Below are 17521 nucleotides of genomic sequence, written 5' to 3' on the forward strand. Positions count from 1 at the left end.
AGTCTGCAAAAGTATGAATTCATAAAAACCAAAATGAAAAAACCTCTGGTTTAAATATCATAATTTAATGCTTATGTGTCATGCAGATGAGTAAGTTGAGATCACTCTGTTATTGATTAAAGAAACAAAAAACACATTCCCTGTATACCAGTGTAATTTAATATATTTAATGAGACCACTTTGACAATAAACTGGTCAGTGCAGGCCAGTAGGGGAGCGTTTCACAGTTTGAGGCAAAGATTAAAAGAATGTCAATCTGTTTTAGCTCTTTCATGGAAAGAATAAAAACATTTATCACAGAGCTACACACCCTCTCTCATAAACAACACTGCAGGTTTGATGCTTTTACACAGCTCAGGTATATACCTGTCTCGAAAACTGCTATAACAGTGGTTCCTGCTTGTATTCAACCTCATACTGTCTCTGGCGTCATCAAACAAAAAGATTACTACACAGAAAAACATTCAAACATTCCTGTCCAAACTGTGACCAGCTGTCTTTTTAGATGCTGCAATAAGAAAAGCCACACAACTTTAAGGTCTATTTTAAATTGCACCAGTCATGTAGTTAATTAAAGGAGATAAATTGGACGGAATAAGTTTGTTCTAGTTATACCTGTGATATAAAAGACATCTGAACACATGCGCACAAGTTTGGATAGAAAAATAAACATTATTCAACAAATCATCTTACAGATAAAACATTGCAGGGAGCTATTGGCTACAGCTAATAGTGCTGTGCTTTTATGTTCTGTATAGTTGCAAATAAAGCTACCGGTACATAGATGATTGTTTTTAAACCTCGTTTTCAGAAATGTTGTTACACAGCAACTTTTCAGCAAACAGCACCTGGAATCAGTCAAACTTTGGCACACATTTGAGTAACTTGCAAAGCTGGACTGTAAGCTCACACAGTGCATCTATTGAAATAAATAAGAAGTCTAACCATTGAAATAAGGTAATCTCCAAAATAAAAACTCTGCTAAGCTGCCTGAATACATACATGATAATTCATTCTAAATATACACATCCAGTATTTTGATAAAAGAGCACCTTTTGCTCTTAAGACTAAACAGAATATTGTCTTTGTTGGTTGTCTCTATATGAAAGTGCATAAGAATACTTGACCTATAATCAGATACATCACAAGGAACATCACCACCACATCATCTCCACATCACGGCTGCATTTCAAGGACGCTATCAGTCATTCAGAGCTCTTTTTGCTGGTGACGTTCAGGTGGGAATCAGCTGGAGCTCATAGTCTGTGGACATGTAGTTTCCTCCTCTTCCACTTGGGGGAGCTGCTCCCTCCAGTATGTGAAATGGCTGTAGGTGTCGGAGCAGGGGAAGTCTGAGGAGCAGGAACGCATCTTGAGGGGGAACACGTGGTCTACAACCTCACTAAGACGTGCATACCTGGAAAATAGATTAGAAAGAGGTGGTTGTATTGAGACAATGTGATTTAAGACAAAATATTGTCATAATATTAATAAAGATCAAGCACACTTACGATGAGATGTTAGTCTTAGCATGTTCCTGCACTAGCTCCCCTTTAGGATTTACTGTAAAAATCCGGTTCAGTGGCACCCCTACTTCCTTATAAGAATACACATCCTACAAATGTAAAAGAAAAAATATCTCCAACGACTTATTTCTTTAGATCAAATGTTATTTATTATATGTATCTGAAATACTGTATGTGATTCCATACCGTGGGTCTGTTGCCAAATGCTGCGTAGAAAGGTTCTGTGTTTGGGAAAAACACTTGTCTGATATCTGTGAGACACTCCACCTTGAATTTCTCAGGTTTCTTCTCAATCACTTCCCTGTTGCATAAAAAAAAGCATGGTTTCCCCTGCTTCTGATCTCATTCTGATCATGTTAAAAAAATACAGTGAAGTTGGTAAGGGTTGGAAAATTACCTGTGCAGGGCTGAAAAAAGGCTGGATGGGCTGAGAAGGACAGGGCCCATAGGAAGCATGGTGCCTCTCTCATTGACCCAGTTGAGGTAGCCTCTGGTCATGTCAGCCATGCCGATTGCTCGAGCTGAACAATATAGAAACTTGTAGCCATTTCTGTTGGACGGACAAAGAGGTTAGCAAACAACAAAAAAAACCCTAGAAATAGAATATGTCCACAACTACAGAATATCAACTAGCATGAGGTGTGTACATTAAAAATACTTTATGTATTTTCTGCTAGATATCTAAAAAAAGAAACTGTGAAACGCTCCCCTGCTGACCTCCACTGACCAGTTTATTGTCAAAGTGGTCCCATTGAACATATTAAATTACACTGATATACAGGGAATGTGTTTTTTGTTTCTTTAATCAATAACAGAGCTGTAAGTGATCTCAACTTACTCATCTGCTTGACACATAAGCATTAAATTATTTTTTTCATTTTAGTTTTTATGAATTCATACTTTTGCAGATTTTTCAGACTTTTGTGTCACTTTGCTTCCACTTTTACAAGTGTTGATTTGTAAGTGTCAACAATTGTTGACTCTCGACTTTTACTCATTGCAAACTGTTGATTTACAATGAGCAACTATAAATCAACAGTTGCTCATTGTTTCCAATTAAAAATTGTGGTGACATAACTATAATAATTACTATCTACCAGGAATGGGTCACGCATCGCTTTTTTTTTTAGTTTTAGTTTTATGAGCATAATCCAACACTAAGAAATGCTGAAAATGTTATTCGTTAATTTAACTACGGTTATGGATCTTACGTAATTATTGGTGCCTCAAAATTTTGTTATTCTTTCAGTGTGAGATTGTACTATTGGAAAAAAGAAATAATTATATCAAGACTCTTTATGCATCTTTACTTTGCTTATATGTTTGTACAAACATTAAACTACATTTTGCTTCACTTCATATTTATAGTTTATAAAGTATTTGGACATTAGGGGTTCAAATAAGAATAAAAATGCTTACTGGCTGACTTTGTGGTAGAGTTGTGCAATTCCCTGGTGAGTCCAGTCTTTCCCCAGTGTGGGCAGGATGTGACCCAACGTGTCGGACCTGAAATGAAGTTGAGAGGAGTTTTTAATTTAGACAGACTGCTATTTCCAGAAACTGTGTAAATGACCACATGGGTTAGATGAATAAGTGTGAACCAAATGCAACTACTCTAAGGAAATATTAGGCAACAATAAAGCATACAGAATGGAAATTTTATTCCATTCTACTCCAAATAAGCATAGTTTTATTGTAGTAGAGGGGTTTCATTTGCTAAAGCATCAAACACCTGGTAATGGTTCCGTCTATGTCAGAGATGATTATCTTGTCGTCCCAGTTCCAGAGGTAGATGGTTCCCTGACAGCGACAGGTTCCCTGGTACTGAGTGGTCACACTAAACACAACATCATTAGGACCATCCTGCAACTGAAGGGACAGCTGCGTGTATGAGAGGGAGAAGAGACAGGAAAGAAATTAAAACCATAATTCAGCTATATGGAGAAGAAAATTAGATTGAAAGTTGTAGTCAAACTGAGGTCCTCACCAGCTGCTCTGACGTGAGGCGGAGAGTTTTCTTATAAGACACGCCCCCTGAAGAGACCCCAGGTTCTGATTGGATGATGGGGGAGGTTTGATTGCCTGCAAAGTGATCTTCATCGCTAGATGATGACTCTTCTTTCAGTCTGCCATCAAAGAGGTTATAAAATGATGCAGCTCAATAAAGTAAAATGTCATTGATAAATTCACTTTAAGATGGATGACTTGACTGTTATCCAGCAGACACTCATTGAATAAGCGGACTGTTCACAGAGTGCTGTTTCCAAGCCCATAAACGGAAAGTTAAATGGAAGGATAATGGGTTGCAGAATAAGACGCACAACCATCAGGGATAACCGTAGCCTTAGAAGAATCATGAAGCAAAGCTTCCTTAGTTGGAGCCAGGGCATTAAAAAGCGCATATACAGATGTATTCAGGACAAAGATTACAACTGTTGAACTCCATGGATTTAGCAACTTTTGAATGAAAGACAACATCAGACGTGTGGGCTAGTTAAAAAAAAAACTTAACTGTAGCTCAGAAGGCATAATCATCAAAATTAACTAAAATAAATGCTAGAAATATATCACTCACTGTACCATGAACCTATATATTACATGGGCTTCACTTTTTAACCTTTAAACATTAAATATTAAGATGGATCGATGGAAGTTTTCTGAGTTCGAATTCTTTACTAACCTGCTTTCCATTTTTCCAACCTCAGCAGTACCACAAGCCCCACATTCAGCGACTGAATCCTAAAAGAAAAGATGTATGTTCATTCAAAAATAAAATGCCAAAGACAATTTCTTTTGGATATGAACAGAGAGGAAGAACTTACTGATTTTGCATTATTATTCCTGCCTCTCCATGAGAACCACCACCTCCCTCCTTTCTTAGGCATCTTCTCCTTCATGATGTTCTCCACCGTGGCCTGAGGAGGAACACACACACCGCCCCAACATCCACGACACACCATTAAATAAGAAAAACGTAAAAAAGTAAAACACAAGGAGTTTATAAATCAACTAACGATAACGCAAAACTAAACCTTCAACTAATTGGGAAAAATTAGTGTGACAGACTGACAGGGAGGATTTGTGAGTGACATGAGACTGACAATAAATTAAACAAGAGCAGGGTGGAGTCTTTTCAAACATACAGAGCTGAAGCTGAAAACACTAGCCAGACAACAGAGGAGGAAATCCAAGGATGAGAGTAAATAACTGAGGCATGAGGACTAATATGTGAAAGGAGGGGAGGAAACAAGAATGAAACAAGAGGAGCACAGAGCACAGAGAAGACAAATTTAATCAGATTAGGTTGACTGATGTCACCTAATATAAAACTTATTTTGAGGGTGCGGAACTAAACGTGGTTATAGGGCAGTGTTGTAAACATATGACTGAGTACATCTGTATGAGCGTGCCATCACCTTTGGGAGAGGTTTCTGAAAGGCTTGTATGGCGAGCACGAGTGGGGCTGCGGTGCTCCAGTTATAGTACCTAAGTGAGATGGCAAAATATATTTTTAATTCAATCAGGAAATACATTAAAAGAGGCATAGATAGACAGTATTTCTGCAAAACCCTCCCAAATATGATTAGGGTTAATTGTTAAATGGCAACTTTATGCATAATTTATTTAAGAGTTTCTTACTTTGAACCGATTTTAACAACTAAGTTTGGGTCGTCTATGATGGAGGGGTTTTCTGCAAATTGCTGATAGGAGATGATCTTATCACAGAATTGCTCTAAAAGAAACAAAAGCAAACAGTCAACAATCAGATTCTGAAGTGTCTCGTGGAGTTGTTTTGTCACTTGTGATAACGTACCTTTAGTAATCTCTTTGTTGTCAGTGAGCCCCCCACACAGGGAGATGACCATTGATGGCATGTCAGACATGGGGTCACAGTAGCTGTCCACACCGCTGTCGCCCCCCGAACTCATAGACTGTGGGGACAAGCTGGTGCTGTGGAGCTCCGGGTCGGAGATACTTCTCATGGCTGAAGCGCTCTCACTGCAAGTTTTAAGTGTTAAAATGATCACGTCAGATTATACTGAACTGATTGATCAGAGTTATCACTGTGTAGTCTGTGTGTGCGTGTATCTGTTTTTGTACCTCTTAGGAAAATAAAGAGCAGCAACTTCAGGCTCCAACTCTGTAATGTCGTCCAAGTAAATTCCATCGGAACCAAGATGGCGGCTTCTTTTGTCTGCAGGGGAGAAGGCGAAATCAGGTTTCCTCATCTGTACTTCTAATAAGATTACCCATTGGAAAATAATTTCTTATAGGTTGGTCTAAAAGATTTATTTCTTGTATTTGATTGATTGAGTTTAGGGGAATCCTCTCCCAGAAGTTTAGGGAAATTGAATGGTTGGTCTGGTTTGCCATTTGGGGATATGACAGAAATAGGAAATTCCTATAGATGTACAGTTATGTGTTGTACATGAACATATTCACCTTATGCTTAAAACAAACACAATTCCTCTCACTTCAAAATGTCCTTGTAGACCTTTTAGTCACAACTATTCGCTCACACTGTTGGCCTTGCCTGGCCGAGTCTGAGCCAGGACTGATATTATTGAGTTAGAGATTTTTGCTCCCATCATAGCCTTTGATACACTGGCCTAATTTTGAGTTAAGTTTCTGCAAGGTTTTTTGTTTTCCTTCATGTCTTAGATGTTTTTAGTGCTGCTCAATAACTTTCAATAAGCACAGCCCCTTCTTCTGAAACCTTAAAATTATTTTAAAAGTCAGTAACAGAAGAGACCGACACCATTTTTCTTATTGGAATAAACTCTGGGAAGATCATAGAAGCGCTTTCTTTATAGACTAACAGCATTTTTACCCTTTTTCTTTGATGGAGAGTCTGTTTTGCTGGATGTACAAGTCGCTGTTTCCTCTGAAGATAGCATCTGAGTCTCCATCCTCATGGATTCTGATTCCATCGTAACCGGGTCCAGGGTTCCCCTTTTGACCTCAGCTTCCTCCTCAATCAGCAAAGAGGGAGCTTGTGTTTTAGGGCTTGGCGCACATTGGTCTGAAGGTGTCTGATGAGGGATCGCTCGGAAATGTGTACTTTTGGACACGGGAATGGATACGGGGAAAACATGTGACCCGGTAGGCTTCAGTGAGAGAAACGAAGGCTAAAGGGGTGGAAAAGGAGAGACGTGTGAGAGTTGAAAATTGAAAACTGCAACAAGATGTCTTTATTTCTATAGTGTTACGATTTTTAGATGTGTGCATGGTGGACATTTGCTTACCGCAGCAGCCTGGGGCAGCTCTCCCCAAGCCCAGTGCATGGCTGGATTCTGACTGTCTGCTTCTGAGTGATTGGTGATCAGCTCTGAATCGCTCTTTGGAGAGGTGGGGCGAGAGTTATCACGACTGGAGGGGAAAGAAATATTGTACAAAAATTAAACATCTCCTTGTCAACAAACAGAACAGTAGAGTATCTTGGAAAGTGTGTGAAAAGAAATTAAAAACATTTTTTGTAGTGCATATTCTCAAACGACAAATCTTGTTTGAAAAATTCAGCTTTTAATTTGAGCACAATTAGATAATGCATATTATTATTTCTACTTTTCTATTAACACCATGTTAACCAGAAATTGTATTTTTATTGAAGTTTACTAAACAGTGAGAATTTCAAGGTACAGTGGTACATGCTGAGGTGGTACTAGTAACAACGAATGTAAAAACTTCATTATTGTAATTTATTAGTTACATTTTCAAATTGGTCACATTGCTGTTAAACCGATTTTTGTTGCACAGTGTGGCTCACTTCTTTTTACTGGCCTACAAAATGGGAAACAGAAGGGTACGTACCATCATAAACAACACATACGACATGTATTTGATTATGTTTCTTTTGGAAATCATAACATTTCTAATAAAAAACAATTGAGTGCTTTTAGCATTCATATATGTAGAGTTAAAAAGAAGACTGAAATGGGTTTATTTTGTCCCAAAACGAGGAGGCCAATAGGGAAGGTACAGAGCAACACAATTGTCCAAAGTTCTCTGCTTTAGAACTACAACAAATACAACTAGAATAAAATGTTATTATTTTCATTGAAAAGGTTTTTGATTAGAACTACCTATGAATCGGGCTCCACTCTCCATCTGAACGAGTGTAGAGCCCTGCCTGTTTAAAAGAACAGATGCCTGAAGCCACTGTTGGTTCGTCTTGTACGGCGTCCCTTGATAAAGACCTGCAACAAAAACACAATATCTGAGCTTGTGTTTCAATCTACTTGCATGACAGCATCTCTTGTAGCCAATCAAGGTTAGCATGTTTACATCTATCAGTTACGAAAACATGCATTTGTCCTTTTTCTACTTAAAATATTGTGTATTTGAATTAACTTTAACAGCTGAGCTGATTCACATTACACTCAATCATGTCTATTAGGTAGAAGTCAGTTGGTTCATCTCTCCATCCTCGTACAGTCATAATATATCTCATTCCCTTTCATATTTGCTTTGCCACATCTCTTCTTTTTCACCCTTTCTTTTTCTTTACCTGCTGCTCTCCATTTCAGTCTCTTCATCAGAACTGATGTCTATTGAAAACATGTCTTCATCTGCTGAGTAGTCTCCACTCTCCTCCCTCCTTGTGCTCTCTGCCCGACTCTTCCTCCTCCGTTTCCTCCTCTTCTTTGTTATTGCGCCACTGCTCTCGCCATTGCTCCCTAAGGAGCCCAGGGTCTGCGCAGGAGCCCCTGAGCTCTTCCCCATCAGCGGGGAGCTCATTGAAAAGGTAGCATCCGACAAGATGGGAGAAGTAGCCAAGTAGGAGGGAACCACTTCCTGTTAAGATGGCAAAGACAAGCAAGATGATAAGTTATCTCACTAGAACAGTTACCTGAAGACATAGGCATAAAGGTCTTTAAACATGGAAAACCTCACACAGTTCAAGCTAGAGATCAATGAAGGCCATTCTGACTCCTTAAAACAGCTAAAGGTAAAATATCTCAAAAACATTTGAAGTTGACACTTCACACTGGTTTATGGAGAGTTTCCTCATATTTTTGCATTTTGGTAAACATTCTCAAGCTTCCTGAGAAAGTTAAAACATCTGCATGAAGTGAATGCAGGAGAAAGACAGAATGAGCTCTGTTTGACTGTATTTGCATATTTAATGTTGAGGGCAAATGGGCCTTTAAAATGTTTAACAAAACTAACCACTTTGTCTGAAAGTCACATTTTTCTTGACATGTATCTCAAGCTTATGTTATGCTGAGCTACAAAAACACAAGCAACAGGAATATGTTACACAGTTTGAGCCTGTAACAGGCTGAATTTCTATGAAAGGAAAACAGTTTCAAGGAGAAGCAGTTTTTTTTCCAGACCTATGGAAAAAAGGAAAGAAAAACATATGTTTAACCACATGATTTGTGGTCTGACAGTACTGCCTCCCGTTTTTGCTCTGTGGTGTTTCTCAACCAGTCTACTGGTTGAGAAGCAGTAGACTCCTCCTATCTTCTTTGCCTCATCAAGTCTGGGAAATCTGACACCACTTCCTTTGTCTGAGCCAGCCACTATTCAGCTTTTTTATTGCTTTTGGCAGACCACATTTCTATCAGGTTTAAAAAGTAAGTACCCAAGCTGCATTAACTTGTTCGCAAAGGAAAATCTTGACAAGTCAAACGTAATGGCAGCAGCTTCCCAAAACAAAGGGTTAAATACGCTTTTTAAACAAACTGAGTTCAAGTTGTAACTAAGTCTCTTTTTTTTTTTTTATGACATATTTTCTAACAGCAACACTAAATGTGTGAAGTTCTTAAAGGTCTGTAGGTATATTTTCACTGAGACATACAGCTGCAACATCATGAAATGCAGGTATAAATGGCTCCAATAATAAATGCTGCCTTTATAAGTCTCTCGCTCTCGTAAATAGAGAAAGGTTGTTATAAAAAAAAAGCAAACTAAAAAAATCCAAGATGGGCTGCACACAGCCTGACTGATTTTCTGCGATGAAATGTAAGGAGGAAAAGTGTTTAAAGCTTTGTGGTGAAATACAGTATATGAGTGGTTGGGTGTACCTTTTTTGATTTACCCATTCAGCTAAACAGAAATATTCTTGAAATGGCAAATAATAATCAAACTCTTTTTATCCTTACAGCTGATATGGCATGACCAAAGAACCCATAGAAAAGGTGTTTTCCTGATTATTACCTGATCATTGTTTGTTTGTTGCACAAAGAATGCCTCTCCATTGTCGCCCAGCTTCATGTGCAGATCCACTGGTTCTCCATTGATTTCTATGTCAACCTAAAGAGGAGAACATATTTTTAAAAATAACAAACTAAAGCATTCATTACCGTGACAAAATCCACAATTTTGTCCCATTTGAGCCTCCTTACCACTTTCTCTCGGGACCGGAGGACGCCCATTTTGCCAAAGCGAACATGGAAGGGCGAGCAATGCAGCGAGCCATCAGGATGTCTCACAACGATGACGTCGATGCAGCCAGAAAGCGTTGCAGGGTTGAGTCCTCGGTACAGCTCTTTGACCTGGACGAACACCTGACCTGCGAGCTGGCCCACGTAGTTCATGGTTTGACGGGTCTGTAAAAATGGACATTGAAAATGGGAAAATGAAAGAGGAGAAAATAATTGATTTAGGATTTGTCCCTTGATTAATAACAAACAGACCAACAAAAATGAGTAATGGAAAAAATGAAGAAAAAGGTGACATTTTTTATTTTATTTTTGACAAACAAAAATCTGAAATGCATTTATATTTGACACTCCTGAGGCATGACTTAGCAGAAACACCCTTTGCTGTAGTTACAGCAGCTCGTCTGCTGGGTTTTGTCTCTACCAGAGTAACAGTCCCGCTGTAAAGTGCCCTCTGCCCCACTTGCATGTTTTTTGCAGCGTCAAACTTATCTTGCTGCATGGCACACTAATTCAATAACTATTTCAGGGTATTAGAGTTAATCAGGCTGAATTACAATGTTTTCCACACTTTTCAAATATCTCATTAGAAACCTTTTTTTCTTACTTTTACAATTATGCACTACTTTTTTTTGTCCATCATATAAAATCCCAATAAATTCTATTAAAGTTTGTGGCTGCAACATAACATATGACAAATTTGACTGGTACGAATACTTTTTCAAATCGCCATATGCTGTGCTATTTATTTCTACTTCACATTCCCACCCATCTCACTCCTTCTCCTGTATGGAAATTACATCCAACTGTTTTCCAGTCAGTAACCCCAGACACCAGAGCTCAAACAACACACTTAAGCCTGCCACCACTTCTCAAGCGATCATTTGATCATAACTGTTCATGTCTTAAATTAGCTGAGCTCAACTTGCAGCGTCACGACATTGAGAACACCAGAAAGACACAGTTGCACAACAATCCATTAAAATATCAAAAATAGCATCTCTGCCACTGCTGACGTCTGCATTATCTCCCTGGAACACAATTTTACATTCAAGTGAGCTCCTTCTTAAAGCATTATGCAAATAAGGGGCTATCTTGAACAGGCTTGAATGTAGCATGCAGGCTGATTTTATGACTTGAGGCATTTTAAATTCCAGATGAGGTGTAAAAAGACAGGAAATGTAACCTAAGCATGTCAAAGTTGGATATAAACACACAAGGTGAGTCCGACCTTGATTTATTTGGCAGATGCCCCCATCCTATTAAAGACTGATATGTGCCTCATCTCTTTTTTATGATCAGGACACCTCTTGAATAACAAGAACCCTGAGTTTCAAGCAGTAGGTCAGACTGAGAATCTGTACTGTCACCTGAAACATTTATTGTAAGTAACACCCCCCTACATCTAAGCTGATACTAGAACACAGTGCTGAACAGATGAGTCTAAAAATAAACTGTCTGCTGTGAGGGAATTTTTTTTTTTAAAAAGAGGAAGAGTGGCATAAAAAGCACTTGACAGCTTCTGGTTTCACAAGCATGTTTAAGAAAAAAAACTCAAGTTCAAACAGTGACTTTAATAGAGCTGTGCTCACGAGATTCATGAGGTTAACAATCACAAGCCGCAGATGGAATTTCACTAGTTCACTCCGAAGATATTATGGACTGAGTCTTTTGTTGTCAGCCAAGTCTCATATTTACAACACAGACAAACGTAATCCTCTGAAAATTAAACTCGTCGTATTCATTTATTATTGAAGTGAGCTTGGTCAGTTTTTAAATGGAAATATTTAATAACCAAGGCAATAAATTATTACAAAATGGACCAACACATGCCAGTACACTAGTCTGGGGCAAGCAGCCAATCAGCTTCTTAAAAAACCATTAAATTTTTAAAACAATTAAGTTCAGGAAAAATAGTTGAGACATATTTATCCAGCGTGTACGAAAATGACTATTATGAACGATAACAACTATGTAAGGACAAGATAATGACATGAGAACCCAAAGATGCAGTAAAAATTTCCATTCATACATTTGAAGGAACAGACTTGAGGACGTAGCCTATTTATAAAAGCACGCACGTACCTGTTTGTAATGAATATGCCAGTCTTTAACGAACACTTCCTCAAGGTGGAGCAAAACAAAAATGTTTAAAAGTTCCGTTTTCCTAACAGAGCGTTACATTGCCTTATGTTTTCGTCAAACAGCCGCAGTGGTAGACTCTTTAAGTGAAAGCGAATCACATTTCTCCATCCTTGTTTATTCTCTTTAACTCTTCATGTAACCTAGTAGACGATAATGTCACATGCAGCAAAACCGGCCATCTTGTCGGCCAATCAGCTTCGAGCTGGCCAGCTTACTCTTATGGCAAACCAATTGTATAAATAGTTCATGTCCTCGACAGTAATTTTAGACTTTACTCATTTTATTTCCTACACTCTTAACTAGTTTTTTTTTTTTTTTTTTTTTTTTTTTTACTATTTTGAATGGTCTAGTCAGGCCAAAAGTACTACTAAATATTTGGGATTTAAAAATCTGTTATCCAATTTGTTACCCATCATCACCAAAACCTAAATTGGTTCCCAATCAGATTTTTGCAGAAACTGGCTATTTAGTCAACACAAGTGGGTTCTAAACAGGAAGTCTATTATGAACACAGGGACTTTATGGGTTATGGGTCAAAATGGATGCAAAATGTCCTCTTGGTGGGTATGGCATGACCAGTTCTGGAGCACTCCTTTTCTTACATAAAAACGTAGGAAACAAACTGAGAAAAACATCAAAGGAACGAAATAGAGAAAATGGCCATCACCAAAACAAGATCAAATATTTGCACAAACGGCTTGCCATAATGCCTTTCCTAGGCCACGGAGGTACACTACTCGGTTGTAAACGGAAATCAAGTCGCGTCACTTTCTCAGAGCTTTTTAAGGTCATATACACAATTCACACTAGAATGCGCGATTTCTAAAAACGTTTAAATAACTACTGCTTTATCAAACTACAAATTGTAAGATTATATAGTTATTTTATAGTTGTTTTATAGTGTGTAATAAAGATCCACCTCCACATGGCTTAAGTGAAACATTTTGACCACACTTTTTCAGGAGACCGTGCAGACATTTAAAGAACATTTAACTGAGTTGCATCCTGCAGTTTTGCAGCGAAAGCGGGAAGCAGTTGGGAGCTACGTCAGCGGTTACAGTCGCTCAGTGAGTGTGACGCAGTGAGGTGATCTTCCTGACCAATCACAGCCCTACCTCGCAGCACAGCCGATGTTGGCTGTTGTAGCAAGAGACCCTTCAGAGAGACTGTGTTGAAAGGATGTGGCTGACTGGTGGTTTCTGTTTCATGTTGCTCAACATTGACAAGATATTTTTATAACAACCCATCTATCGATTGTTGCACAAAATTCCCCTTCTTTACATAGCACACAAAATATGTTCACTTTGTTAATCCCTCTTAGGATTTGTCTACTAGCTTTACACAAGTAAGTTTTTGCCAGTTTTTCTCTCTTCTTGTCTCTATTACCTTTGATTAAATTTGAATAGTTTAGAAGACAACAATTTTCCAGACTTGTCAAATTCTCAACTAGATATAAATTTGGACTTTGACTGGACCATTAAAACAGGAATATGTTTTGATACTATTCCTCAATAGATAATATTCCTCATGTGTGTCTGTGCAGCTCTTTTGACAAACGAGATTAATTAGGCCCTCCAAAATGGCTAATAATTTGGGCCAAAGATGCAATTTAAATATCTTTTACAAATAAGTGACAACCAGCAATCTTTGACTTCTTTTTTTTTTTGGCAAAAAAGTTTTACAAACAAAAAAACTGTTGCAAGTGGTCTGCATTTGTTTATGGCCTTGGGACTCCAAAGTGCTTTAAAGTATAATAAATCATTCACCCATTCAAATACACGTTTACACGCTGATGATGGTGGTAAGCTACCAGTTCCTCAGACCACTATCAGCAGGTGTGAAACTACATGGACTGTAACATGTTTTCCATCAATAGGGGCACCAGTAATTTTACTAAAATATATATATTTCTTAATCTTTTCTGAACATGGGATTTTAGATCCACTTCTAAATGTCAGTGAACATGTTCATCTTTATGATAAAGAAGCATTCTGCCAAAAGATTTAACCCCAAACCTGATAGCTAACATATCTCTCAGCTGGATGGTTTACTTATACAAATATGGTCTGACATCCCATCAGTCTTTCTGTCAGTTTCAGAGGGACCTCTTAGGATATATGAGCTTCACAGCTGTCTTTACTGACATGTTTCTAAGAACAAGTCCACTGAGAGTTGATGTAAACAACTCATGCTGGAAGCTTCATGCTCAACATGTTTAATCACTTAAATGAGGAATATCATAAAGAAAAGAGTTTTGATGGCACTTTTTTTTTTTTTAAATAAAACGAAAGGCACAAACATTTATGTTTGTGCCAGTCTGCTTCATTATGCACACAAAAGTGTAGCACTGTTTGTCACATGACTGAAAATACTGAATTATCAGAACCATCTTTTGGCTTGCATACCAATTAAATGTGAGATACTGTAGCGGTCAGCTGGAACTCTCAATGTGGTAGCCACATTCTCATGTCTACCAAGGATGTACAACTTGTATTTTCAGACTGTTTGTTTTATTATTTTATTTATTTATTTATATTTCACAAAGAAACCATTATAACAAGTACTTTGCTTAACCTTATTATATGTGATCATTTCTAGTTTGCTCATCTCACATTTTTATTTTGAAATAGACTCCAGGACCTGTCATGGATGGTGGCTCATGGGATCCTGCCGGTCGGAGCCGTTATGCACTCCCGCGGCATGTCTGCAACGACCATCTGCCCCCGACCCGGTTGTGGCGCGCCGCAGTCGGTGAGGCAACTGCTGTGGGAGTGCAGCGCTGCTGTGGACCTGTGGGCGAAAGCCGGCTCCTTGCAATTCCCACACTTGCCAGCAAGGGAGGTCCTTCATGTACAGCTAGCGCTGTATGGGGTGAGCCAGCTGAAAATGACTAAAAAGGACTTCGCTGTGAGGTGGCTCACCCCAGCCACCATCAAAGACGCCATTTGGACCTCCAGAAACTTGCTGGTGAGCAGGCGCAGGCAGATGCCCCCCGTGGCTGTGATCCGGATGGCAGCAGCAACAAGAGCAACATCAAGGGCTGCAGGTGGCGCGCCAAGGACACAGCCACCAAGAAGAATCGCCTGCGCCTCCGTGGACGAAGGAGCCGGCGCTCCACGAAAAGAGGTCCAAGCAGCGGCGGCCTGGCTCTCCGGGTGAGGCAGGAGGGAAGGAGCTTCAGGGCAGGCTTCCCCTCTGAGCACCAGCGCTGTCTGGAAGGTCGAGACGGCTCCGGACTTGGGAGGGAGTCACCCCGGTCCTGCTCAACTTTTAACCCACAGAGTTTTTCTGTTTTATACTCTTGTTCTTAGCTTCTTTTAGCCTAAATTGATGAATTTGTAAGTTTCTTGAAACATTTCTGGATAATTGAAATAATGTAATGTTTTTAAAATGTTTACAGTAACAATAAAATTTTTCGAAAGAAAAAAAAAAACTTTGAATAAAAGCATTTCTTATTGCATTTCTTTGTGAGTTTTTTAAAATTTTTTATCAGAAACTCACTTTATCAGAAAATCAGGCAGATTTTGCCCAAAAGCCCTCAAATACAACACGTTCTGTTAAAATTAATAAGCAAGGGTGGATTGTTTAACAGATACAACGCTTTATGTTGTGACATGTCTGACTAATATTAAAGCTGCTCTGACTGACTTATGCTGTTCTGGCCTGAGAATCGCAGGGCTTGAAAGAAACATTGATTCAGAGGTTAAATTAAACTCAAAGGAGAAAAAAGAAACATAGGACAAAGTAAGCGTAACCTCTTAAAGTTTGCTTTAAGAGGTTACAGGAAACCGTTTTGATGGCACATTTTCCCAAAGGGCCACCGGTTATTGTATTTAATTTAAAAGACATTGTGTTAAAACAAAAAAGCTTCCCTCAAAGCGCACAGACTCACCACATTTTATTGAATTTGCATAAACATAGCCAGAGTTATGGAATTATAATTCCACCATAATATAAACGAACTTAAGAGAGTTGAATAAAAAGTGATTTTGAAAGAAAAATGTTGCCCTTATACATTTCAAAACTTTTCAGTCTGAGCTAGAAGTTGTCATCTTGTGTGATAAATGTGTTGCTTTGATCACATGATCTTCTCATGAACAGGGTGAGAAGATCACGTGATCGCAGGAGCGTTTACCCCGTCCACCAACCCAGCCTGGCAACCTGTTACCCCCACCTCTTCTGGCCTCTTGACACTCTTCCCAGATTTCACTTGTACCAGGTCGCTTTACATGTGGGATTATCTAAACACACCCGGCAGCTTGGACGGCCCCTGTTATTTGAACCTATTGGGTGACTTCTATAACCGGTCTTGAATATTTAACTCAGACCTAAATTTGCATTGGAACAGAATGCACTAGCTGGAAAGGACAAAGTGCTGTAATTCCTGTTGATGTCTCTTTCATACCCGCTTATAATTTGTAAAACACATTACCCAGCTCCAGGTGGTGTCAGTAGAATATTGCTGAACGGCCTCATCGAGCTCCTCTTCGTCCACTGATATCATGTGTTAAATCTCAGAAACAGGAAGGCTGGAATGTCCTCAAAGTGGATGTTTGTATATAGCAGAAACTCCACAGGTCTTAGTTGCGTTCTTGAACATGCGTCTGTACTCTCCGAGCTCGGCAAGTGTCTGACTGTCAAGTGCAAGTGGACTAAATTTACCTGGGACCCCCAGTCGGAAACCTGAGTCAGCCCTTGAGTGTGCATCTTCCAATGGAACCTCTGACTTCTTAGGCATTTGTTGGGATTGCTGGGATATTTTGACGTAATGTCATTCCTAGAGGTTTTACATGATTTCACACCAGTCGGACAGCTGACCTCCCCACTGAGGAGTTCAAATGCATGCCTGTCAGTCTTCTCAATAAGTTAATTTCCTTAATTGCTTAGAAGAAAGGCTATAATATGTGTGACATTTATTGCCCCATGGAAGACCACAATATTGTCGTCAATCACATTCATATAAGGCCACCTGTTATGTGAGCACATGGTCTTACTGGTACACAGTGACCACTGTAAATAATATGACCCTGTTATCGCCCATGTGTTTTGTGTGCCAAGAGAATTAACGCCATAATACAGTGCCTTGCCAAAGTATTCATTCTGCCTTAATTTTAAAATTATATTTAAAGTTACACCCACGAACTTTAATATATTTTCTTGTGATTTTGTATGACAAACTAACACAATACAGAGCATAATTGTGAAGTTGAAGGTAAAGATATATTTTAATTAGAAAACTATCTCAAGAGAGCATCAGGCATTTGTTTTCAGCCCCTTTCATACTGACACCACTAAATGAAACCCAGTGAAGCAAAAAAAAAAAAAAAAAGCAAACAAAAAAAACCCAGCAAGGCCAAGGGTAACTCTGGAGGAGGTGTGGAAATTAATATCTCAGGTGGAAAAATATGCCAACAGAATATTAATTGTGCATTTCACATGTCTGGCCTTTATGGAAAATGACAA

At 38.9% G+C, this 17521-nt stretch overlaps 1 protein-coding gene across 2 annotated transcripts; it reads right to left on the reverse strand.

The window, feature by feature from the left end:
• Nucleotides 1-136: 136 nt before the first annotated feature.
• lpin1b (lipin 1b) lies at nt 137-16685 on the reverse strand. Of its 2 annotated transcripts, none has more exons than XM_028040994.1 (20): nt 16491-16685; nt 9878-10081; nt 9690-9785; nt 8035-8321; nt 7610-7723; nt 6773-6896; nt 6358-6655; nt 5628-5721; nt 5341-5525; nt 5166-5259; nt 4943-5012; nt 4349-4441; nt 4207-4265; nt 3514-3652; nt 3259-3407; nt 2946-3032; nt 1924-2076; nt 1713-1827; nt 1512-1615; nt 137-1417 (listed from the first exon to the last, which is right to left on the reverse strand). In XM_028040994.1, exons 1-20 carry the CDS (start codon nt 16560-16562, stop codon nt 1246-1248), a joined length of 2709 nt encoding a protein of 902 aa, XP_027896795.1. In that variant the 5' UTR covers nt 16563-16685; the 3' UTR covers nt 137-1245. The 2 variants fall into 2 exon arrangements, with proteins under 2 accessions (XP_027896795.1, XP_027896796.1); XM_028040995.1 differs by lacking the exon at nt 16491-16685 and adding an exon at nt 11999-12195.
• Between the last annotated feature and the right edge of the window lie 836 nt (nt 16686-17521).

The sequence above is a fragment of the Xiphophorus couchianus genome, chromosome 15 (genome assembly GCF_001444195.1).
Source record: "Xiphophorus couchianus chromosome 15, X_couchianus-1.0, whole genome shotgun sequence".
In the NCBI taxonomy this organism is placed as follows: Eukaryota; Metazoa; Chordata; class Actinopteri; order Cyprinodontiformes; family Poeciliidae; genus Xiphophorus; species Xiphophorus couchianus.